Consider the following 21662-nt stretch of genomic DNA (forward strand, 5'->3'; position numbering starts at 1 on the left):
ACATGATTGATTACTGATATTACTTTAATGGAAATAATTATATATCATAACACATTATATACTCGTATTTTTTGAACTATTCATTATTTTGGCCATTAGCAGTGTCACCAAGAAAATCCTCAACTTTCATAGCCGATTATATAGTTAACCTAAATGGGTGATGATATGCAGACAATTTTTACAAATATTAGTAAACAGATGACAATATTATTGTGCAGGGGAAAAATATCTTTACCACAAAGAATAGCATTTTGTTATTTTTGAAGATCTTAAACACGATGAGTAAGCAACCAAATGTTGTTTTTATTTAGCTGCAGGTCTGAGGAGTTTTTTGAATGGGATCACTATTGCAGAAACATCCAGTGACGAGATTTGATCTTTTGTACTTGTACTTGGGTACTTGTGAACTTCATGGGAAAGCCTTAATTCTCCATCCATGCTCTGCTGTCCCCAGAACAGCAATATGCAATATGTAAAATTTGATGTTAAAAGGGTTAATGAGTTACCACCCACCCAGAGTCACTCCCCTTCTTGTACACTTCCATGCACACAGCACTGCCTTTCTGTGTGTCCATATAGTCTCAGCTTCACTTGCTCTGTAAGTATGCTTCTGGGGAAATGTAAGGATTTTATGTATGTCTGTAACTGGCAAATTGCAATATATTGGCAAGCTATTTATTACTATGTATTCATTGGTAACAATCGTACTTTCTTTTTCTCCGCCAACAATGAACATGTGCTCGAAGCTTCAAGGAATGTAGCTGTTTAACTATTTTACTGCTAGGTACTTCCTGCTCTTCATGGTGTTGGAGTGCTCTAGATATGTATTGTAGTTCCCTAAAACTTTACTTTCTTTGATTTGGTGTGGGGAAGGGGTTCTGCTGTTCCAGATTTCCAGTAAAAAGCACTAAAATCTTATTTGCTTTTTGCAGGATAGGCACCACAAAGCCACTTGTACTCATATGTAGCTAACTCACAGATAAAAATAGTTCCTCCTCCTGCTGCATTGTATATTTTATCTCTTATATTGCACCATGTAAAATAGACTTTCCCACTGTTTATATTATTACTTCACCACTTTCTATACATCTCATTACATATGGGCAGATAAGTGGGCACATTACACTGCTACTCTTCTTAATCACTAGTTTTATGGTACACTTCACCAAAATAGGATTTCTTCTCAGATCACTGCATGATTTATTTTTTGTTTAGTTTTCTAAGGTTATGATGAAATGCAAAATGTCAGCGTGTCCCTGTTCTTAGCTGCTGATACGTTTTAAATAATGCCCCAGTTATGTATCAGAGGTGTAGTCACAGCAGCTGTACTGTGGGAGACAGGGTAGATAGCTCTTATCAGCTTTTTGCAACAGTTAATAGAGAATGCATCATCCACATCTGAACACCAACAGTTGCTCCTGTAGGGCCAAAAGCAGAAAAAATTATTATATACTTATAAATATGATGTGGAGTTATATTGCCCTTGTAGTAATTGAGTTTCCTTAAAAACCATTTAGCTCCATTGCAGGAGTGAAGGCAGACTTGCAGGATCCTCTTTTTGTCCAGTTTGCATTGTTGTTAATAGGCTTTTTAGAATACAGTGATTAACTGGTTATTATTAATAATTAACTTGATAGATTCATATGTCATATGGCTTGAATACCAGTGCTGCCAAAATGATAAGCTGGTAATGGCTCATAGTGTATTGTGAACCATGGTGGCCAAAGCACCCTTCCTATTGAATGGGAAATAATCTCAGGTATTCTCAGACACCATAGAGTTTGAATGCGTCCACCAGTATTACAAATAATTTCCAGTATATTATGTTAACAAAAAGAGGGGGAAAAGACAGAGAATGGCACACAGAGATAAAGGGTAATATAGAGGGAAAGGTATATGGTGGAGATAAAAAAGAGGGGAAGGAGAAAATAGGACATGGTGAGGGGGGGGGAATGGCCATACTTGTACAGATGTTGTAGTTATATACAAGGTTTTGTGTTATTTTCAGAACTTGTAGAAGCATTTTGATTTGTAGAGCTCAAAGAAAATCTAATACTTCTTTGTGTAGTGACAATTGTGTTGTCAAATGGCAAAAAAAAACAGCAGTGACCAATGGTGGCAAAGGATGGTGGTTCCTTACTGCTGTCTTCCAATTTATGGGCAGTTAGCAGATTTCATGTTAATGTGCCATTGTTCCATATACAGTTTGTTGATAATATCTTTGCATGCATGGCAGCCTTAAGAGAAAAGAATAGCATGGGAATGTGAAGCTAAAATGGCACATAGAAGGTGGAGAAACAAGTGAGATGGTGAACAGAAAGAAGTAATGAGAAAAACTATGTGTAAGTGACAGATAAAACAGAAACGACTGATACCAATTAGTATTGGGAAGTTCTAATTTCTATGAAAATATAGTCGAAGGAGAGAAACTAATAAACACATGTAAATATAAAGAGAGCTCAAAAATAAGGGAGCAGAGACGCAAATAATAATCAGGCCATGTTCTATGCTATATTCTGCTGTATTAGAAGTTGTGGGGCCTAAGAAAACTTAAATTATGATGTCTTCCTTATGCTTTGTTTTCTGAAGTTAAAATAGTTTATACATACCTATACCATATCTCATTTAATGCGTCTCCTGACTGTGGTCACCATGGTAATAGTATTTTTATTATTTGGCCACTAGAGCTTGGCTATGACCATATTGACAGCCACAGGACAGTTTTACTTGAGAAACAATGATATCACTGAAGGAAAATTGTGGTTTTCATCATACCACATTTTTTAACATTAGTTGATTTGTCTAGAGTTTCTGCTGACTGTACTTTTTGTCTATTGTTTTAATTAAAAAATATCTATGTATTTTGTTATTTCTTGCACTAAACAGGGTAACAACTGACATTAAAAGTTGTATTCCAACTTTTTGGTTTTCACATGCTGGTTAAAACAAATAACCATTCCACTCTCTGTATAATGTGCTACACTGATAAGCTCTTTGTATGATGTGCTGCATTTTAAAAGCCTAAAAAGGCTGCAGCTGGTGGAATAGAGGTGGTGTTGGTTTGTACAGAGGGCTTCTCAGTAGACTGGTAAGAACCAGAAAGTTGAAATGTCACTTACTTTTGTTTTCATTCTTTGCCCTGTTTAGTGTAATGTATCTTCAGACCTTTATACTTGTATGCATAAGTTTGCCTAAGAACATTGAAAAACACCAGTAAGATTGTGGTATGGTGCTCCGGACAATTTTGCTTTTTTCCGGACATTTTTTTTTGTTCATGAAAATATACTTTAATTTCATTTGTCTCCATTGGTGCAACTGAAGCTCAACACATACATGCTTAGTTATCACGACTTGCTTTAACTCACCCCGATCCATTGATACCCCTCAGCCTCCACAAATGAATGATATTTGGGTTATTCATACTACAGCTCTTTTCCTCTCTGTACTGTAAAGCCTTCACTATCTATGGCTCCCATTCTCTCAACCTATTACCCTTTGTAGTTAAAGTGGTGGTTCATCTTTCAGTTAACTTTACATTATTTATTTGTTATTATTTGCCTTTTTCTTCTCTCTTTCAAGCTTTGAAATGGGGGGGGCATGCTGCATTAATGTGAAATGAACTGAAAAAACTGTAACTTCCATATATAAACTTTTGTGCTGTTCAAATATAATATCCAACTGTCCAAATGTTAATTTAGCAAAAGACTCTGTATGGAGCAAATATATGAGAAGCCTTCCCCACATAAAGTTTTATTGTTTTTTGCTTCTACTTTTGCATTGTATCTTTTTTACATGTTCTTCTTCTCCCCTCCATTTCCAGTTTTCTCAGATTTAAGTTTTAGCTATGCAGAACTGAAAATTCTAAAAATGCAACAAAATCACTACAAATGTACTAAAACCAGAGAATTAAAGTACAAAGGGTATTGCATTATGCCATATGTGATTATGGTCTTCTCACTTGCAGTAAATTAATATTTACTTAATTAATTTACTTAATTAATAGCCCAAAAACACACAATACAGTAAGAAAAATGAAAAGTTTATAAGCATGTGAGTGCATATTGTCTAAGAATGTGCAAGCACTATAGGTTGCGAAAGGCTCCCACACCCCAAAAAAGTATGTGATTATAAGTGTAAATGTAAGTTGTGTAACAAATGTGTGTTTGTGCATTGACATTTACTTGGCAAAGCAGGAGGATCCCTGGATACGGAGAAAGACTGCTGCTCATGTGGATTATTGAAGGGGAGCCACTCAGGAGGATACAGGAGATACACGCAGCAGCAGATATGTTGTTTTGACATTGCTGCTGCTTAGGGAACCATCAGAACATAGAAGTTACTTTATTCTATGATCTGTGACACTTAGGGGCCCATTTATTAAAACTCAAATTTATCTGGATGCGTTTTTAAAGGGGAAACTCACATTTTTCGAGGGAAAAAAAACCTTGAATTTTTAGAGCTATATTATACTGCTAAAAAGCTGCTAAAAATCTGAATCCAAAACTCAGAATCTCAAATCTGTCAAGGTCATTTCTTTCTCCATAAAGTGTTAAGGTGGCCATACACAGGGAGATTTGGTGATGTTGCCAAATGAGCGGATCACTCCCCGATTTGCCCACATTGAGGGCTGATGCGATTGTGGGCTCTAGGGCCAAATTATCTGATCAGTTGGAGGCCACATGGGCGTTCGGATCGTGGGACCACATCAACTAAAAGATGTGACGAGTTTTTTTAGCCGCCCAATTGACATTTGGCCGACTTTCAGCCAGATATCGATCGGGGACTCCGGTCGGATGGCCCCACACGGGCCAATAAGCTGCCGACTCGGTCTGTCGGCAGCTTTTATCGCCCCATGTATGGGGGCCTTTAGCTTGTAGACGGATCTGCAATGTCTGCCGGCTTGTTATGCCTCAATCAAGCCTATTCTGAAACGGCTGCCCTCCTGTTTTTTTAATTACCACTGTTTTCCCATTCACCTAGGTTCTAAACTGCTTACAAATCTTGTATTTTATTATAATACTAACTTTCTCCAAATTCATAATCTGATGGACCATATGCAATCTGCTTTTTGATCTGCACATTCTAGTGAGACTGCCTTATGTAGAGATGAAAATGATTTGTAAATTTCCAAAGGGCACTATTCTCATTCTGATTTAATACTGTCACCAATTGTTTTTTAATGCAAATTCTCCATTCTCTTTGTATCCCAAATGAAGCCGTGTCCTCATCATCTTTCTATGTTCCTTCTGCTTACAAATCCTCTTCTCAAGTTCAGCTTGTGTTGTGGTACCTCAGGGTTCTTTGCTTGGTGCTCTGTTGTTCTCCCTGTACACAATCTATTGGCCTTATCTGTTCATTTAGCCTAAAATATCACTTGTATGCAGATGACATCCAGATATATTTAGACACCCCTTTATTAATCACTGCCATTTCGACCTTGATCTTTAACTGCCTCCTTATTATTTCCTCCTGGATACATCAGCACCACCTCAAACAAACCTAACTGAAAGAGAGCTTATAGACATTCCACCCATATTAATGCCACTGCCAGAACTTACCTTATCCTATCCTGTTAATACTGAACCGAATCCGAACCCTCATTTGCATATGCAAATTAGGGGCGGGAAGGGGAAAACATTTTTTACTTCCTTGTTTTCTGACAAAAAGTCACGCAATTTCCCTCCCCAACCCTAATTTGCATATGCAAATTAGGATTCGGATTCGGTTCAGCCTGGTAGAAGGATTCGGCTGAATCCGAATCTTGCTGAAAAAGGCCGAATCCTGGCCGAATCCCGAACCGAAACCTGGATTCCGTGCATCCCTACTTACTACATCTCTTCACTTGTGTCCCTGTGTATTCCTGGTCAACGTCTCTGTACCTCTTAGAGGTATCCTCTTTTTATACCATTGACCTCCAGTGCTTTCTCTTGTTTTAAACCTTTCTGTTTTTTTCTGGAAGTCCATCCCTGAATTCTTCCATAAGGAACACTCCCTCAACCTTTTCAAAAAGAGACTCAGATCCTACCCTTTGGAGCACTAGAACAATATCTGGTAAATCTTTGCCCTTAAGGGTCTATGCCCAAACTTGTGCACAGAAGATCTTTTACCATTCTATTTGTGCTTGTATGTTATCTACCCACTTACTAATGGGGCAGAAATCTTTTCTTACATGTCGCTTAAACGCTGGATGTTTTTATTTATTTTTTGCAGTCTATGTCCTCCCTGTTTGTACTTTTCTCCATTGTTAAAATGTACAGCACTGTGTATACTAGTTGTGTTAAAAAGATTTAAATACACATAAATCAGCCTGCATCCCAGTGTAATAATCAGTCACCCTGTTCATATTCTAGCATGTTGCCATGTTGGACACATCCCTTGCATTTGCCCAAAAAACAGCTCACAGTAGTATGTCAATGTATTATAGTGCTGATCAGCATCACAAAGGCTACAAAATCAGTTTTTTGAGTATTTACATTATTTTTATTATAGAATGTACTGAACAATTGTTTCAAGTGAAAGGTCCAGGGCATGAGTACTCAAACCTGCATAGTAATTGAGTGAGCGCATTAAAGAAATATAGGCGCAAAATAATTAATTGCTTGAATTGGTTGGGAATCATCATCCAGGTTTCAGCATTTCTGAATTTTGTGTGTACCATTGATTCCATTGAATTGTAGTTCACATAATATATAAATGAATGCAGGTTGCACATCACTTTTATATAGATTTTTTCTTCCCTTTAGTTACCTTCACCCTCTTGCTATTATTATTTGCATCTTTTTTTCTGCTGTCTCCCACACACATAATCCTCCCCCTTTCAGGCTTCTCCTTCTGTGTAACACCCCCTTCTCCCACGTAAACAGTTTTTAGTCCTTCACTCATTTCTCTCTGTTTCTTCTCTCCTAGCTCTTGAAACTCACAGATTTCTCCAGTAGCAAGAGCAGTGGTGCTGATCTACAAAAAGGTAACACATGCATTTTTACTTTAGAATATTGATACCTTAATCTTGATATGGAAAACCTGAAATAAAGTGAAAAAACGCTTTGAGCATACTCCTTTATATATGTCTGATGGAAAAATCACCTTGCTTAACTAAAACAGGATACATTGAGGTCTCACCAGCTGCTCATGCAGTCATGCTCACTCCCAAAACAGGTATACAGTCACAAATCTAGCTATGTTTACGCCTTAATTATTTGTATATTCCAAATTGTAACATTAAGCAAGGTCTTAAAATATGAGGAAGATATAGTAATAATTTATTATTATGTATGCTGATATATAGACCATCGGACACTAAAATGTCACATTCACCTGACACCCAGGGGATATACAACACTCACCTGTACCTTTTTGGTAGCTGTGACATTTTCACCTTCTAATGCATGGTATAAGTTCATATTGATATAATAAAAATCACTTTTTACACCTGATTACAAAAATGTCCTGAAAGTCTCCTATTCTGGTCCTTTCATTGCTTTCCAAAGTAAATAATATTTGCTATGTTAATTATGCTGCTAATGCAGATTATATGGAGCATGTGCTAGGTGATTAACAAACTTAGTTGCTGCAACAACCACCCTGTCTAGGAGTACAGATTTGTGAGGCTGCATTCATTTTTTCCTTGGAGGGGGGAGGGATATTTGCATTTCAGAGCAAATATAGGAAGATAATTTAAAAATATTTCCAGAAAAAATCTGATATGACAAACACTGAAATATATGAGATTAAGCACTGTTATTTTTATAGTTGTCAGCCATTACATTTGTTTTCCAAGCACAAACATGTTTGATAATGTACACCTTTAACATAATGTATGTATAGTTGATTTTATATCTATTCATCATTTTCTTTGGTTCTGTATATTTAATGTTTAAAGACCCAATGATGCCCTCCCCTCTGCACTTACCTCCTGCTTTGGAGCCTAGCAAAGGTCCACATTGCCAGTTCTCAGAGCACAACTCCATTTTTTATGCAAAAAGAAAAATTGTGCTCATTTGGGTTTTTTTCTGTCCCATTTGCCATTCCAATTGTGTTTTAAATTATTACCTTCTATATTAAAGGGGAAATCACTAGGTGTGCTAATCACTTACCTGATACTCTGGGCTGGTGCTTGGAGTGGCCACAAAAGAACCAAAATGAACTGATAGAGCACAAATTGGTTCACCTACTAGTCCAAGTAAGTCCACACAGCCCTTCACTTCTCCATATTTCAATAGCATTTTTATTGATCATTCCACAGAACAGTTCTGGATTAGTGTAAAATCTAACTTCCTGCATTAGGCAGGGCTGCTTTTATAACTGGGCAAAAGGAGGCATTTAGTAAATAATACATTCTTAGTGTTAGAAAATATATAGGCAAGGCACCAAATGTGCCTTTACTTTTTTAATGATTAAATAAATATATACTTATATCATATAAGATGTAAAAGCTTTCACAGTAGTTACCAGGTCACACAGGCTTCAAAATCCTTAATTCTCAATTAAACGCCAATAAAGAAAAGAAGATTTTAAAGCTCATGGCCCCTGGCAACTACTGTAAAGATTTTTATTGTGGGATTTTGGCTATACTCAACTGAAGAGCAACAACTGCTGACCAGAGAGTTTCATTGGGGCAGATTTACTAAAGGGCGAAGTGGCCGTCGTTAGCAACAATTCGGCAGAAATCTCATCCGCAGGGACATCGCCAATTTACTAACAGGCATAGATGGCAATTTGGTAGCGCAAGAGACCGTCGCGCAGTTTCACCCTATCGTCAGGCACGTTTTTGCTCCACAAATTCACTAAAGTCGAATTTTACAGAACATTACATCTTTCACAAGGGTTTCCTTTGCCACCTTAGACCTGGCGCACTGATAAGATGAGCTTCATCCTCCTCAATCTTATGTCATCCTAGTCAATCATATGTCAGTGACATATCCTGTATGCCGGAAAGTCATAAAAGTTGTAAAAATGCTGGCGTCTTTTTATTTTTGTGTTAACATTTATTTCCAACTATTTGAGAGGCATGGCCCATTTGTTTTAAGGTGGTCTCATGTCTAGGACATTAGAGAATCTCTTTTGTCTTTATTTTGCTTCCTTGGACACTTGTAATAATAAGTGGACACTTCAAGCATTTGCACAAACATCTCTAATAAAGACGTCCATCTGACCTATACGCCTTATTCAAATTGACCTCAGTGTAACAGTACTAACGAAGTTTTGCAGAAATGATCGCTAGTGAATGTTCTCTATGAAATGCTTGTACTGCCGAGTTACGCTAGCAAAAAGTCAACAGTGTTCGGCTGCTGAGACGCAACTTCGCATTTTTTGTGAATTAGCGTAGTGGTAGCATATTAGCACCTGGCAAAGTGGCGCAGAGTGTGGCTGAGCCTTCGCTGATGAAAATTTGCCCTTTATTGAATTTGCCCCTTTGACTTACACAGGGGTGCTCCGCCAAAGAGGCGAGTTGAAAAACTCGCCTCAGGCGGCAGCACCAGATAAGTTACCAGGGGAGGCAAAAAGCCATTCCTGCTATCTTTAAGAGCCGAATTTCCATTTATTTTTTAAACCTGAAATTTGACTTTATTAGTGTGAGAAAGCGCAATTGTGCTCTCAGGGTTTACGGCCTCTCCCTGGACAGGTGTCTCCTGCCTCAGAAACGGAGCTGGACTTACATCAAAATAAATTTGTTTCAGTTGGCTTACAAGTTATTTCTCTGTTACTGAATTTAAGTCAGGTTTGTTAACCTGGGACACACCATGACTCTATTTGGTGTCGTTAGCCTTGTTTATGAGCTAGCTATATGAGTGCTGCCTGCTACTGGCTTGTAGGGGAGGGCAGGATGAATGAGCCTCTTGCTGATGCCACAGTAAGACAGTAATTTACTGTCAAGGACCAGTGTGAGCCTCCTCCTAATACCGGTCTGTAACTCCCTCCATCCATTTGTGCCAGCTCTTTCAGGTATCCATATTTAATCTGGATATATTGCTGAATCGGTTTAGACTAATTTTACGTTGTGTCGAATTACATCTTCATTATCCTATAAATGAACATTAAATACAGATGGAAGCAATACAAGAAACTCTTTGACAGATTAGACAAGGATTACATCTTGGTGAATGGATCTGCAAACTAAACACATGGAGTAAATCCTGAATTGGTCGATTTATAGCAAAAACACTTTTGCCATCTGCAATCATTTCACTTAGGACGTGACCCCACTAAATTCAAGGAAAGGAAGGGATTAATAACAAGGAGCTTAGCTACTGGAATGCTGCATATATTAAATGACCTCAGGTATTTCTTGCATTTGTTATCTCTAAACCTGAATTTAAAGAGGAATGTATCCAAACATCTTGGGGTATGGGCAGCAAATCTTGCCTTATCAAGCAATTGATTTTTTCACAGTGCTAAACAAATATAAAATCAATATTCAGCTGGGAATATTTGCCATAAACACAGAACCGGATGGTTTATCTTCACATTTGCCAAGAGATATGTCTTATGCTGCAGCAGTTACTCAGAATTCCATTGGAAGTGTCCATGGAACACAGAATTGTGAAATTGAGATTCAAATTTGTATTGCAGAACAAGCAACTATTTTGGGCTAATGAGTAATGACTAAACTATTTCACTTGCTGTTAGCTGGCAAAGTCAAATGCCCTTATATCAGTATATTAACTTTAAGGCTGTGTCCAGTGTTGTGGGTTTCCCTTGAAATAAGATAACAATATACTGATAGATCCAATAGATTAAATCCTATAGGAATCATGGTTAAAATGGTACACTGCCTTAATTTCTGTGTTTTCAGGTAGTAATCCTCTATAGTTCTATAGATTACTATGGCACTTGCTTGAATGGTAAAGTTCAACAGGTGACATCAACTTTAATTGTTATGTTTGCTCAGGCTCACTTTATGAATGTGTTTCCTGTTCATAGCTTTTAAAAATAAATACACTGCACAACAAAATGTGCTTGATAAATCTACTGTGACACTAAATGACTCTTCATGGGTAAAAAAAAAAAAAAACAAGATTAGCAGTACTATTTCTTGCATGACACATGATTGTCATCCTCAACACTCGTGAACAGTTTTTTAATTTCCAAGATGCAGTCTATTGGTAGACAATTCTCCTCTGACTTTGGTGTGGAAATGAGTATGAAAATCAGGATCTGCTGACCTGCCCCACCCCTGGGCCTCTTGTCAAACTAATACCACAAAATTCCCTCTTAATAGGAATGAGTTATGACATAAACCCTTTAAGAGGAGTTGAGACTATTGTTAGCTGTATACTTTGCATTAAAGAAAAACATAAAACACTAACAGAAGACTGTTCATAGTTAATAAATTCTTATGGATTATTCATGGAGATGCCCCTCATTTAAAAACTGGCCAAAACACACAATTATTGCAGTGATCTTATTGTCTGAAAGCAGTTCTTAATGAAGCTCTCACTTTGTAACCTATAGTAATTGAATGTTTAATCATAAAACAGCATTGGCAAACAACAGGATCTTCTACCTACTCCCCTTTCTATTTATGCAGCATTCTTTGGGTATGTTGGCCCACCAAATAACAATCCAGGGAATGAAGATATGTCTGCAACTCTATGGATATCCTGGAACTGTTTTTCTTTAACGTTTTGCTAGCAATTATTTGCTCAATGTTCCAGGTGCCCCCTGTCTATGTGCAGTCTTGTTTTCTGCAACTGACACTAGCAAGGTCTTTAAATTATTGAACATTTGGCTCTGCAGGGATGCAAATTCCTCTTGAGAAGTAACCTCAATTCTCCTTCTGTTATAAAAACTTCTCTTCTCCCTACCTTTAAATCAACAGCATAGCTAGCAGGAGAAGTTAATGCTAAAATTCAGTTTAATATTCAGATAATAACTGTTATTAACTTGTCCTCCCTGTGTGTACATTTATATATTGTACTTTTATTTATATTGTTCTTTTAGGCACTGTATGCTGCTGAGGCTCCTTAACCGTGCTTTATAAATAAAGTTATAGATACATACATATTGCAACAGGTCTTATAGATTTAGACTGACTTGCAGTTTAAAAGTTTGCTCAAAAATAAATTCAATAAATGTAATAGTATATTGTTACTGATATACGTATAGTCTTAAAATCCTACTGAATAACTGAATTGCAGGCAGTATTAAGTGGAGGGAAAAGTTCCCCAGCCGCCTCAGTCATGTTATTTTATTTAGTTTTTTTATGCATCTGATAATTTCAACAACTTGACCTATGAAAAAAAAACAATATCTTTTTATCATTTCTATAAAATGTGTGTGTCTATATGCATTTGGGGGGTATATAGATATATTTATAATATATAAATCCATAATACACTGGACGTACAGGGCTTATAGGGGTCAGGCAGTGGCTTAACGAGTGTAGCCAGGCCCCCTGCAAAAATATCTTCAGAGGGGCCCAACGCACTCTTTTAAGGTGGCCATACACGGGCAGATAAAGCTGCCGATATTGGTAGTTTAGACCAATTTCACTAAGACATTAGGGTTTATCTTGATGGACATGGTTTTTCAGCCACATCTACTAATTAACTGGTAACAAAGAAAGTGAAATATTGCCATGTACTTTTTCACACTATATTATAGACTATTTTATCAATATTTTCTTATGCGTATATGTTTCCCTTTGCTAAAAATGAGAAATTTGTGTTTAATGTCATGAAATGACCCATCCAACACAAAACTCATCAAACTGAAATTCCCAGGGTTACTAGTAGACCAACAAAGTGAATTAAGGCTAACTACATTGATTAGAAATTCTGTCTGAAAAACATGCTTAATATTATACTCCCAACGCTATCTGTACACCCACTCCTTATCATCTGTGTCCCTACATGTATGTGATCCCATAAAGATGCCTCTGTGTTGTCATGGCAATGCTATGGAAACTTTACTGTGTTGCTAAGTGGGAGGCATTATGTTGCTATTTGTGTAGAAGAGTGTGTCAGATCAATTTATGTTATAATCATATCTGTGGTGTTGACCAATTAAACTTATAGTATGTCACTAGAGAGCTGCTGTGAAAGATGTTTTTGCATTTTCTGATGTATGGGTTGTAAACTTCATTTTGCAAGGTTATCCCAGGTATATAATGTACTGCAATGTGCTATCCCCACTGCCTTCCATGTGCTATTCAGTTATCTCAAAAGCTGCTTGCTGTTCTTCCCTTGTCTACCAAGTCTGTGTACATTGTTGTATATGGCCTCCTCTTACCTACAGAGTTCTCTCAATTTCTGAAATAAAATACAGACTTTAAAAGGGGTGGTTCGCCTTTAAGTTAACTTTTAGCATGTTATAGAATAGCTATTTTAAGCTACTTTTTAATTGGTCTTCATTTTTTTCTTTTTTTTATATTTTTTGATTTTGTTTTTTTTTTTTGCCTTCCTCCTCTGACTCTTTTCAGCTTTCATATAGTGGCAACTGACCCCATCTAAAAACAAATGCTCTGTAAGGCTACAAATATTGTAAATCCTTTGTTTATTCCTCATCTTTCTATTCAGGCCCTCTCATATTCATGTTCCAGTCTCTTATTCAGTGCATGGTTGCTAGGGTAATTTTGACACGAGAAACCAGATTGCAGAATTACTAACTGGAGATCTGCTGAATAAAAAGCTAAATACCTCAAAAAACACAAATAATAAAAAATTACATTGTGTCAGAATATCACTTTCTACACAATACTAAAATTTATTGTAAAGGTGAACAATCCCTTTAAGTAGCCTCATGTCTGCTCTACATAATATATGCTCAGCAGGGGACCCAAACTAAATGAGAATTAAATATATTGCAATATATGGACAAACAATCTCTGTTTTGTTTAAAGGGTAAGGCATTTTTTAGTAGCTATATGCACAAACGTCTTAAATACATTGATAATGGGTTTACTGCAGAGGACCTCTTGTATTTGCCTAACTGAGAATTATGCCAGCATGCACAGTATTTATTATAACACATAAACATTTTACTTTGTTATGTGCTAATGGGTGGCGAATGTTGGATGTAGGGAAAATAAATCCATTTACTGGGGTCAGTGGCTGGAGTGAATGCAATTTTCTCACAACCCTTTCCTGCTGCTTGTGTTGCCGAGATCCTAAAATCAGTTAAAACTACAAGAATGTGGAAATAAGTGCCAAGGCATATGTTGTTAAGTGATACTGTTAAAGTTTTTAGAGGGGACTAAATCATTTTGTTATAGAGATATACAGGAATGGGACCTGTTATCCAGAATGCCCAAATATCAACAACCACCGTACAGCTTCCACTACCACTCTTAATTCAGCAGCGAGATAAGATTAAGATTACCAATTAACAATAGTTCAATTATAGTAGAAGTTAATTAAGCCTGCATGACTTTAGGGTAAGGGCACACTGGGCGATTCAGGGAAATTTAGTCGCTTGGTGACTAATCGCCACGACTTTGCGGTGACCAATCTCCCTCCCTTGCGCTGGCTAAAATGAAAAATCACCGGCGATAAGCACTCGTTTTCCGAAGTTGCCTCACGAGGAAACTTCAGGCAACTTCAAAAAACGAATCGCCACGTGTGCTTAACGCCGGCGATTTTTCATTTTAGCCAGTGCAAGAGTGAGGGAAGGCGTTTGCAGAGATTGGTCGCACAAAGTCGCAGCGATTAGTCGCCAGGCGAATAAATCTCCCCGAATCGCCCAGTGTGCCCTTACCCTTAGTGATTATATTACATTATCTAATGAGGCTGAGAAAACATAGACCAATTAGTCTCAATTGGATCCATGATGAATCTAATCCCAACAACTAATTGGGCTTTCTCAATTATCAATTCATATATATTAGCGTAAATCAATTAATTACAAATAAAGTGCTCAGTGCTAATGAGACCAATGATGAATTCATCCAATTAAATATAAAGTCCTCTGTGCTTATCCACCATTAATAAATTCATCTGATTATAAAAAGTGCCAGTTCATTTTCCACACCAAACGTATTTAATCAATTCCCGAAACGTGTGATAATCAATATTGCACAATTTTTAAAAAAAAAAAAAAAACTAATTCATGAATTCCAATTATTATAAAATCCAGCCACAATTCATATACTGTAAAAACATGAGTATGAAAAGGAAAAGAGAATTAGATCTGTCCTGATTTCTACTATAAGAAATTGTTTACTGTTATCCAGAATGCTTGGGACCTGGGTTTTCCGGATCACAGCTCTTTCTGTAATTTGGATCTTCATACCTTAAGTCTGCTAGAAAATCATATAAACCTTAAATGAACCCTATAAGCTGGTTTTGCTTCCAATAAAGATTAATTGTATCTTAGCTGGGACCAAGTACAAGCTACTGTTTTATTATTACAGAGAAAAAGAAAATTATTGTTAACATTTTAAATTATTTGATTATGATGGAGTCTATGGGAGGCAGCCTTTCTGTAATTCAGAGCTTTCTGGATAATGGGTTTCGGGATAACGGATATATATATATATATATATATATATATATATATATATATATATATATATATATATATATATATATATATCATAAAGAAAACGCACTCACAGGTCTTTATAGTGCCAAAAGAAATTTCAATTTATTCCTTCAATGTTTCAGCTCTTAAGCTGAAACGTTGAAGGAATAAATTGAAATTTCTTTTGGCACTATAAAGACCCGTGACTGCGGTTTTCTTTATGCTATAGTTAGATATTCACTATTTTATAACCAGCACCCAGGCATTGTTGTATGATTTGTGTGTGCACCAGTATTATTTATAAATTATTAAATTATAAGGATATTAAAAGTTACCGAGGAGTTTCATGACCATATAAAAACACGAGTGTTCTTATACAGGTCATGGAACTCCGAGGTAACTTCTAATATCCTCATATTTTGCAACTGGGGGTACTTTATTTATTATAATACACAAATTTTAGTGAGTCATGTGACAGAAATGACATCAGAACTCACCATTTATAACTGATGACATCACTACTCACCGTTTATAAGGATATAATTTACAAGATATTCATGGCTTTTGTGTATTATATATATATATATGTGTGTGTTCAGAAAGTACCTGCACTCAATCCCTTCTGATTTATGGTGGGTCACCTTGATAAAGGCCCCAATGTGGGCCGAAACGTTGGACACGTGAGTGATGATTTAATAAAATTCACTTTGATTGAACTACTTGGAGTGCGGGTCCATTCTGAAGATTATTTTTATATTATATATATATATAATTATATATTATATATATATAATATTGTATCTAGTGATATCAGATTTGGAGTCAGGAAAGCATGTAAAACATGATTAAATGCGGTGTAAACTGTTATTAAGCCAGTGCTAAAAATGTGGTCAGACTTGATGCATTGGCCACTTGGAAAGTAAAAATATTATTGGGTTATACATTATTACATATATCGCTGAGTGTCCATAGTGGTTTAAGGCATTTTTTTTTTGTTTCTTATTCAGAAGAGGGCTTCACTTTAATTGCTTGCTGTCGAATCTTAGACAAATATTTCAGACTCTTTTATGAGATTGCTGGTAGAAAGAAAGGGATCTCATTAGATATCAATCTTATGTAGTTTCCCAATCATTGCATTTATTTAGACCAAGTTTTCTTTGTTACAGCCTCAACAAAATAGTTTCACTTTGCCAAAACACCCAAAGTAATAATGAGTGAGAAAGAGGGCAATGCAGACAGTCTCTTTCTGAAAGAGGACTCAGCCAAGGACTCAAGCCAAGACGGACGTGTTAACAATTGGCAACATGCAATGAGAAAAAGAGTATCGCGTACAGGCAAGCACATTCGGGAAATGACCTGGAAAAAACTCTGGGGATTCCTCAGACGGAATGCCTTTGTGATACTCACCATTGCAGCGGTGATTCTTGGTAAGGCATGGTGATGTGGAAAATTTTCACATAAGCCCTGGCACTGTAACACTTTTGAGAATTGTTCCCTACATTTCTTTACATTTGTAACGGCTATCTTTAGGTCAGGTTGCAGTTTTAAGTGCATAGAAAGCTTTCCCCACATTTCTTTACATTTGTCTTCAGCTCAGTCCTTTGCGACCTTTAAAGGAGAACTAAACCCTAAAAATTAATATGGTTAAAATGCTAAGTTTAACACGCTGAACTTAAACCAACATAACGTTTCAGTATCTCAATAGCAGCAATGATCCAGGACTTGAAGGAACAGTAACAACAAAAACTGAAAGTGTTTTAAAGTAATAAAAATATAATGTACTGTTGCCCTGCACTGGTAAAACTGCTGTGCTTTGCTTCAGAAACACTATTATTGTTTATATAAATAAGCTGATGTGTAGCAATGGGGACAGCCATTCAAAGGAGAAAAGGCTCAGGTTACACAGCAGATAAGCTCTGTAGAACATAATGGTGTTTATATGAACTATAGTAGTGTTTCTTAAGCAAACACAGCAGTTTTACCAGTACAGGGCAACAATAAATGATATGTTCATAGACTTTAATTTTTTGGTGTTACTGTTCCCTTAAAACTTGTCACAGGGGGTCACCATCTTAGAAGGTGTCTGTGACACTCATATGCTCTGTGGGCTCTGAGCAGCTGTTGAGAAGCTAAGCTTAGGGACCGTCGCAAATTTACAAGCACAAAATGAGGTTTGTCTGTAATATAAGATGATGCTACAAGGCTGATTATTACATTCTGATGCTAATTGCACTGGTTTCTGAGCTGAGGTGTAGTAATTATCTGTAGTAAGCAATAATCAGCTTTATATTGTGACACTTATATTCAGTATATACAGTATATTGTGATTTGGTCCCTAAGTTCAGTGACGGCAGCACAAAGCATGTGCAGTAAATCAGCAGAAAAGAAGATGGAGATCTACAGTGGCATCTTTACTGGCACAGATCTTTCCTGCTAACGGGCCACAGTTGCCTTGGGCTGGTACAGAAGCGCAAAACATAATGTGCAACATTTCTACCCTACTTCTTTAGTTAAGCTTTATTTCTAATTTTAAATAAATGACTGAGTGTAGTATTGCTAGTCTAGCTCCACCATGTACTTTTATATGCTGATTTTTGGGAGCAGAGATGGCATTGAATCCCATATTTATCAGACTGTTAGGTAAGAATTTTGAGTCATTATTGGACAGCTGCATAAATTAACTTTGTATGTGTTTTTAGGTATTGTATTGGCCTTTGCATTGCGACCTTACAAAATGACCTATCGTGAGATAAAATACTTTTCCTTCCCTGGTGAGCTGCTGATGCGGATGCTGCAGATGCTGGTCCTGCCCCTGATTGTGTCCAGCTTGGTGACAGGTGAGGCTTTAACAATTTGTGTGGTTCATGGTTTATACTCAACTGCCATATTCATTGATTAGAAAAATTGTATTGAAATAGCTTGCGGCTGACATTACCTTTTTTTTTTTTAAATCATTGCTGGAATTTTACTTGATAACTTGATTTTAAAAAATTATACCTTTGTGCGTACAACATGTTTTTCTTTTGATTCTATTCTCGTTCCACAGCTATGCTAGTGCATTAGTTTTCAAGAAGACAGTTTTCATTGTATAAGGTGGATAATGTTCTGTACCAGTATGTAAGTTTGATGGCAAAGTGAGGTATTTCCAGTGATTGAGGAAGATTGATCCAGACCTCCTTTTACAGACTGTATGTTGAATATGTTTTTGGTTTTTGTTTCTTTTCTTCTTCTTTTTTTGCTCTGTAAGGATTTTTACTCCATAGTATGGCAAAACATTTTTTCATCTGTTCTAGGAATGGCATCTCTGGACAGCAAGGCATCAGGCAAGATGGGCCTGCGAGCTGTAGTATATTATACTGTAACTACATTCATCGCTGTCTTTATTGGCATTGTCATGGTGATCATTATCCACCCAGGCAAAGGCACCAAAGAGAACCTAAAATCCCAGGGAAAAATTGAGAGAATTCAGGCAACAGATGCTATTCTGGATCTAATCAGGTAACATAATTATTAGCATTTTATTATTCTAAATTTAAATAGAACTAACATATTACACAACACAAAGAATGTTAATCACTCACATTCATTCTAGTTTAAATGCCCTATGAAATGCACACACATTAAAATCTCTTTCATCAAGAACAAGTTAACTTCCTAAATCGTTTGTCAGACACAGATCACCATTACTTGGTCCTGCTTTTTTAGTATAAAAAAATTGCATTGATTGTCTGACAAGTAGGTCCAAATGGATCAGGTTGGAGCCAAGCTGTTTGGATGTGTCCAGTTTAGAAGAGAGAAAATTATATCTGTATCATATATTATTCTCTGTAATAATAGTATGGTAACTAGTACTTAAAGGGTTAGTTACCTAAATGAGAGACTGGGAGGCGAATAGAAGAGCGCCTGTAAAATGAATGGAAGATGAATAGAAGAGGGCTTGAATTCTGGAAACAGTCAGAAGAGAAAGGCAAATAATTCAAAAACTATAAAAAACGAAGTCCAGTTGAAAAGTTGCTAAACATAGTTATACAAATTAGGGAAAACTGTTTTTAATGGCAAATAGTGTGTGGCACTACACCAGGTAAACCTCTTAGAGCATGTTATACCACAGACCAGATTTGCTTTACCATATTATATCATAACATTGTGATGTGATGAAAAGGAAGGGGTGACTATGGCCTATAGCCCTGTGGAAATATATGCTTTAAATAGAGGGTTGTTTAAAAAGATGTGAACAAAGAAAGTTAACAAACCCCAAACACCAGGATTAAAAAGGTAAACAGCTATCAATGTAACATAAAGCTAGTTTCACTTCCAGCAGCTAAATGTTATCTAAATCAATATCATGTCCTCTCTCAGACACCCTGCTGTCCCTCCCCTGCCAAGAGACATCTATCAGCAGATAATTAAAACTCTAGTTTTATTGTATTGGCCTGGCATTTTATACCTGTTTGGTGACTTACTGTTTTATATAATACCTATTTGTCAGATACCAACGGTCATAACCTACCCTCAAGTGTCTGCTTTTGTCTTGTATATGACACTATAAACCTTCTAATCCTTACGCTATAAAACTTCTAATCCTTATGTTATTACTGCTACTGACAGGTGGGAGTGGCCCTGTAGATATTTAATAAATCTAACATCTCTTTTGCTCTTTCATTTTTTCTTTAAAGGAATATGTTCCCTCCCAATTTAGTGGAAGCTTGTTTCAAACAGGTCAGTGAATGAAATATGTTTGAATAATAAATTTGCATTAAATAGGCTAAAGCTTGTTAATTATTTCATGTCCTACATCACCATTTGCTGAACCATTTGGAAATCTCCATGAGACCATCTAGTTGTATAGAGAAAGTACTTAGTAACCATGGACTTTTAAAATAGCATGTCATTATGTATGTTATGAGATTGTATGATATTGTACCTAATCACATGACACTTGAAATTCTCAGCCCTCCTCTATCTTTAAACATAAATGTTTAAGTACTTCTTCTTATCTTCCATGTGCTTCTTCTTTCTTCTAATCTTCTGTGTGCTCTTTAGGGCAATGGCACCCTGTGTGATTCCAGGTGTATAAAAGCTTTGTAAGCAGGCAACAAAATGCTCAGACAATCTCCTCATTGATTTCAGTGGCAAGCGTCTAAACTTATATATGCAAATGTGGGTCGCGTGATTTTTTGCTCCGAAACACAACAGTCACTGACAGGGTGGTTGAACTGTGAGTCCAAACAAATGCCATTGAAATCAATGGAGAGTGAGTCAAAGAATTTTGTCTTACACACAGTTTTGTGCCTGAGCAACAAAACATCTATAGGGGAATGTAATATGTTTAAAAAAGTTTGCAAAGACTCCCTCGCAAAGTTTCGGACAAAACTGGTTTTACCGAACCTGCACAGTGAATATAATAAAGCCATGTTATCCAGATTGGTTTTCTCCAGAGTTGTACCTCAGCAACTATGCCCTGTTTCCATTTCTCCTTTTCTATTTAATTTTTTCAACTGTTCTTAAGAGTCTCTCCCCTATAACCTATTCCCCAATTCCCTATCAATTTTCTAATTCAAATTTTTTATTAAAGAGCATGATGAATGTGGTATATTACTCAGAAGCTGCCTATCTTGTCTGTTACCTGCCTCTGACAGCAGCATATGCTGCAGACACATGTAGCAGTTTATAATTAAATTATAGTTTTCAATTAAATTATATTAAAATTATTGTCACACCTGGACTCCCAAAACCCAAAATAAGACTCTGGTCACAGCTCACGGCTCATATTCATACCAAATCAGAATATGAATCGTAGTCAGGGACAGGCAAAAAGGTCAAGACAGGTAGTAAGTATCAATGTCAGAAACAGGCAAGGGGTCACACAAGAATCAGAATAGTATTGCACCCAGGAACTAACAGCAAACAGAACATACGTTGGGCAATGTATATAATTTCGCTCCTTGCCCAATTACATCATTATGCCGGCATGTCATTGTGCAGCTCTTGAACTCTAAAAAACTGCAAGGGATCTGGGTGCGCACACACAAAGATTGCGGGCGTCACCGCGAACGGAGCGGCGGGCGTCTCCGCTGTCCGCTGGATCACCAGTTATCCTAACATTTATCCTTTATTTATACATGCATAAATAAGTCTCTGTATCCTGGAGGATTTTACTTGGGCTATTTTCTTTGAATTTAACACCACCACTGCTATTATAA

The 21662-nt window shown here is 36.7% G+C and overlaps 1 protein-coding gene across 1 annotated transcript in view; it reads left to right on the forward strand.

Moving 5' to 3' along the window:
- The first annotated feature begins 517 nt into the window (after positions 1-517).
- Positions 518-21662, forward strand: part of slc1a6.L (solute carrier family 1 (high affinity aspartate/glutamate transporter), member 6 L homeolog) — a 31690-nt gene continuing 10545 nt past the window's right edge. The window contains exons 1-6 of the mRNA XM_018255155.2: positions 518-598; positions 6907-6964; positions 16626-16886; positions 18159-18296; positions 18753-18957; positions 20136-20178. Coding sequence (XP_018110644.1) covers positions 16670-16886; positions 18159-18296; positions 18753-18957; positions 20136-20178 — 603 coding nt within the window. The 5' untranslated portion in view covers positions 518-598; positions 6907-6964; positions 16626-16669. The remainder of the gene's footprint in view (positions 599-6906; positions 6965-16625; positions 16887-18158; positions 18297-18752; positions 18958-20135; positions 20179-21662) is intronic.

This window comes from Xenopus laevis, chromosome 1L, assembly GCF_017654675.1.
Source record: "Xenopus laevis strain J_2021 chromosome 1L, Xenopus_laevis_v10.1, whole genome shotgun sequence".
Taxonomy (NCBI): domain Eukaryota; kingdom Metazoa; phylum Chordata; class Amphibia; order Anura; family Pipidae; genus Xenopus; species Xenopus laevis.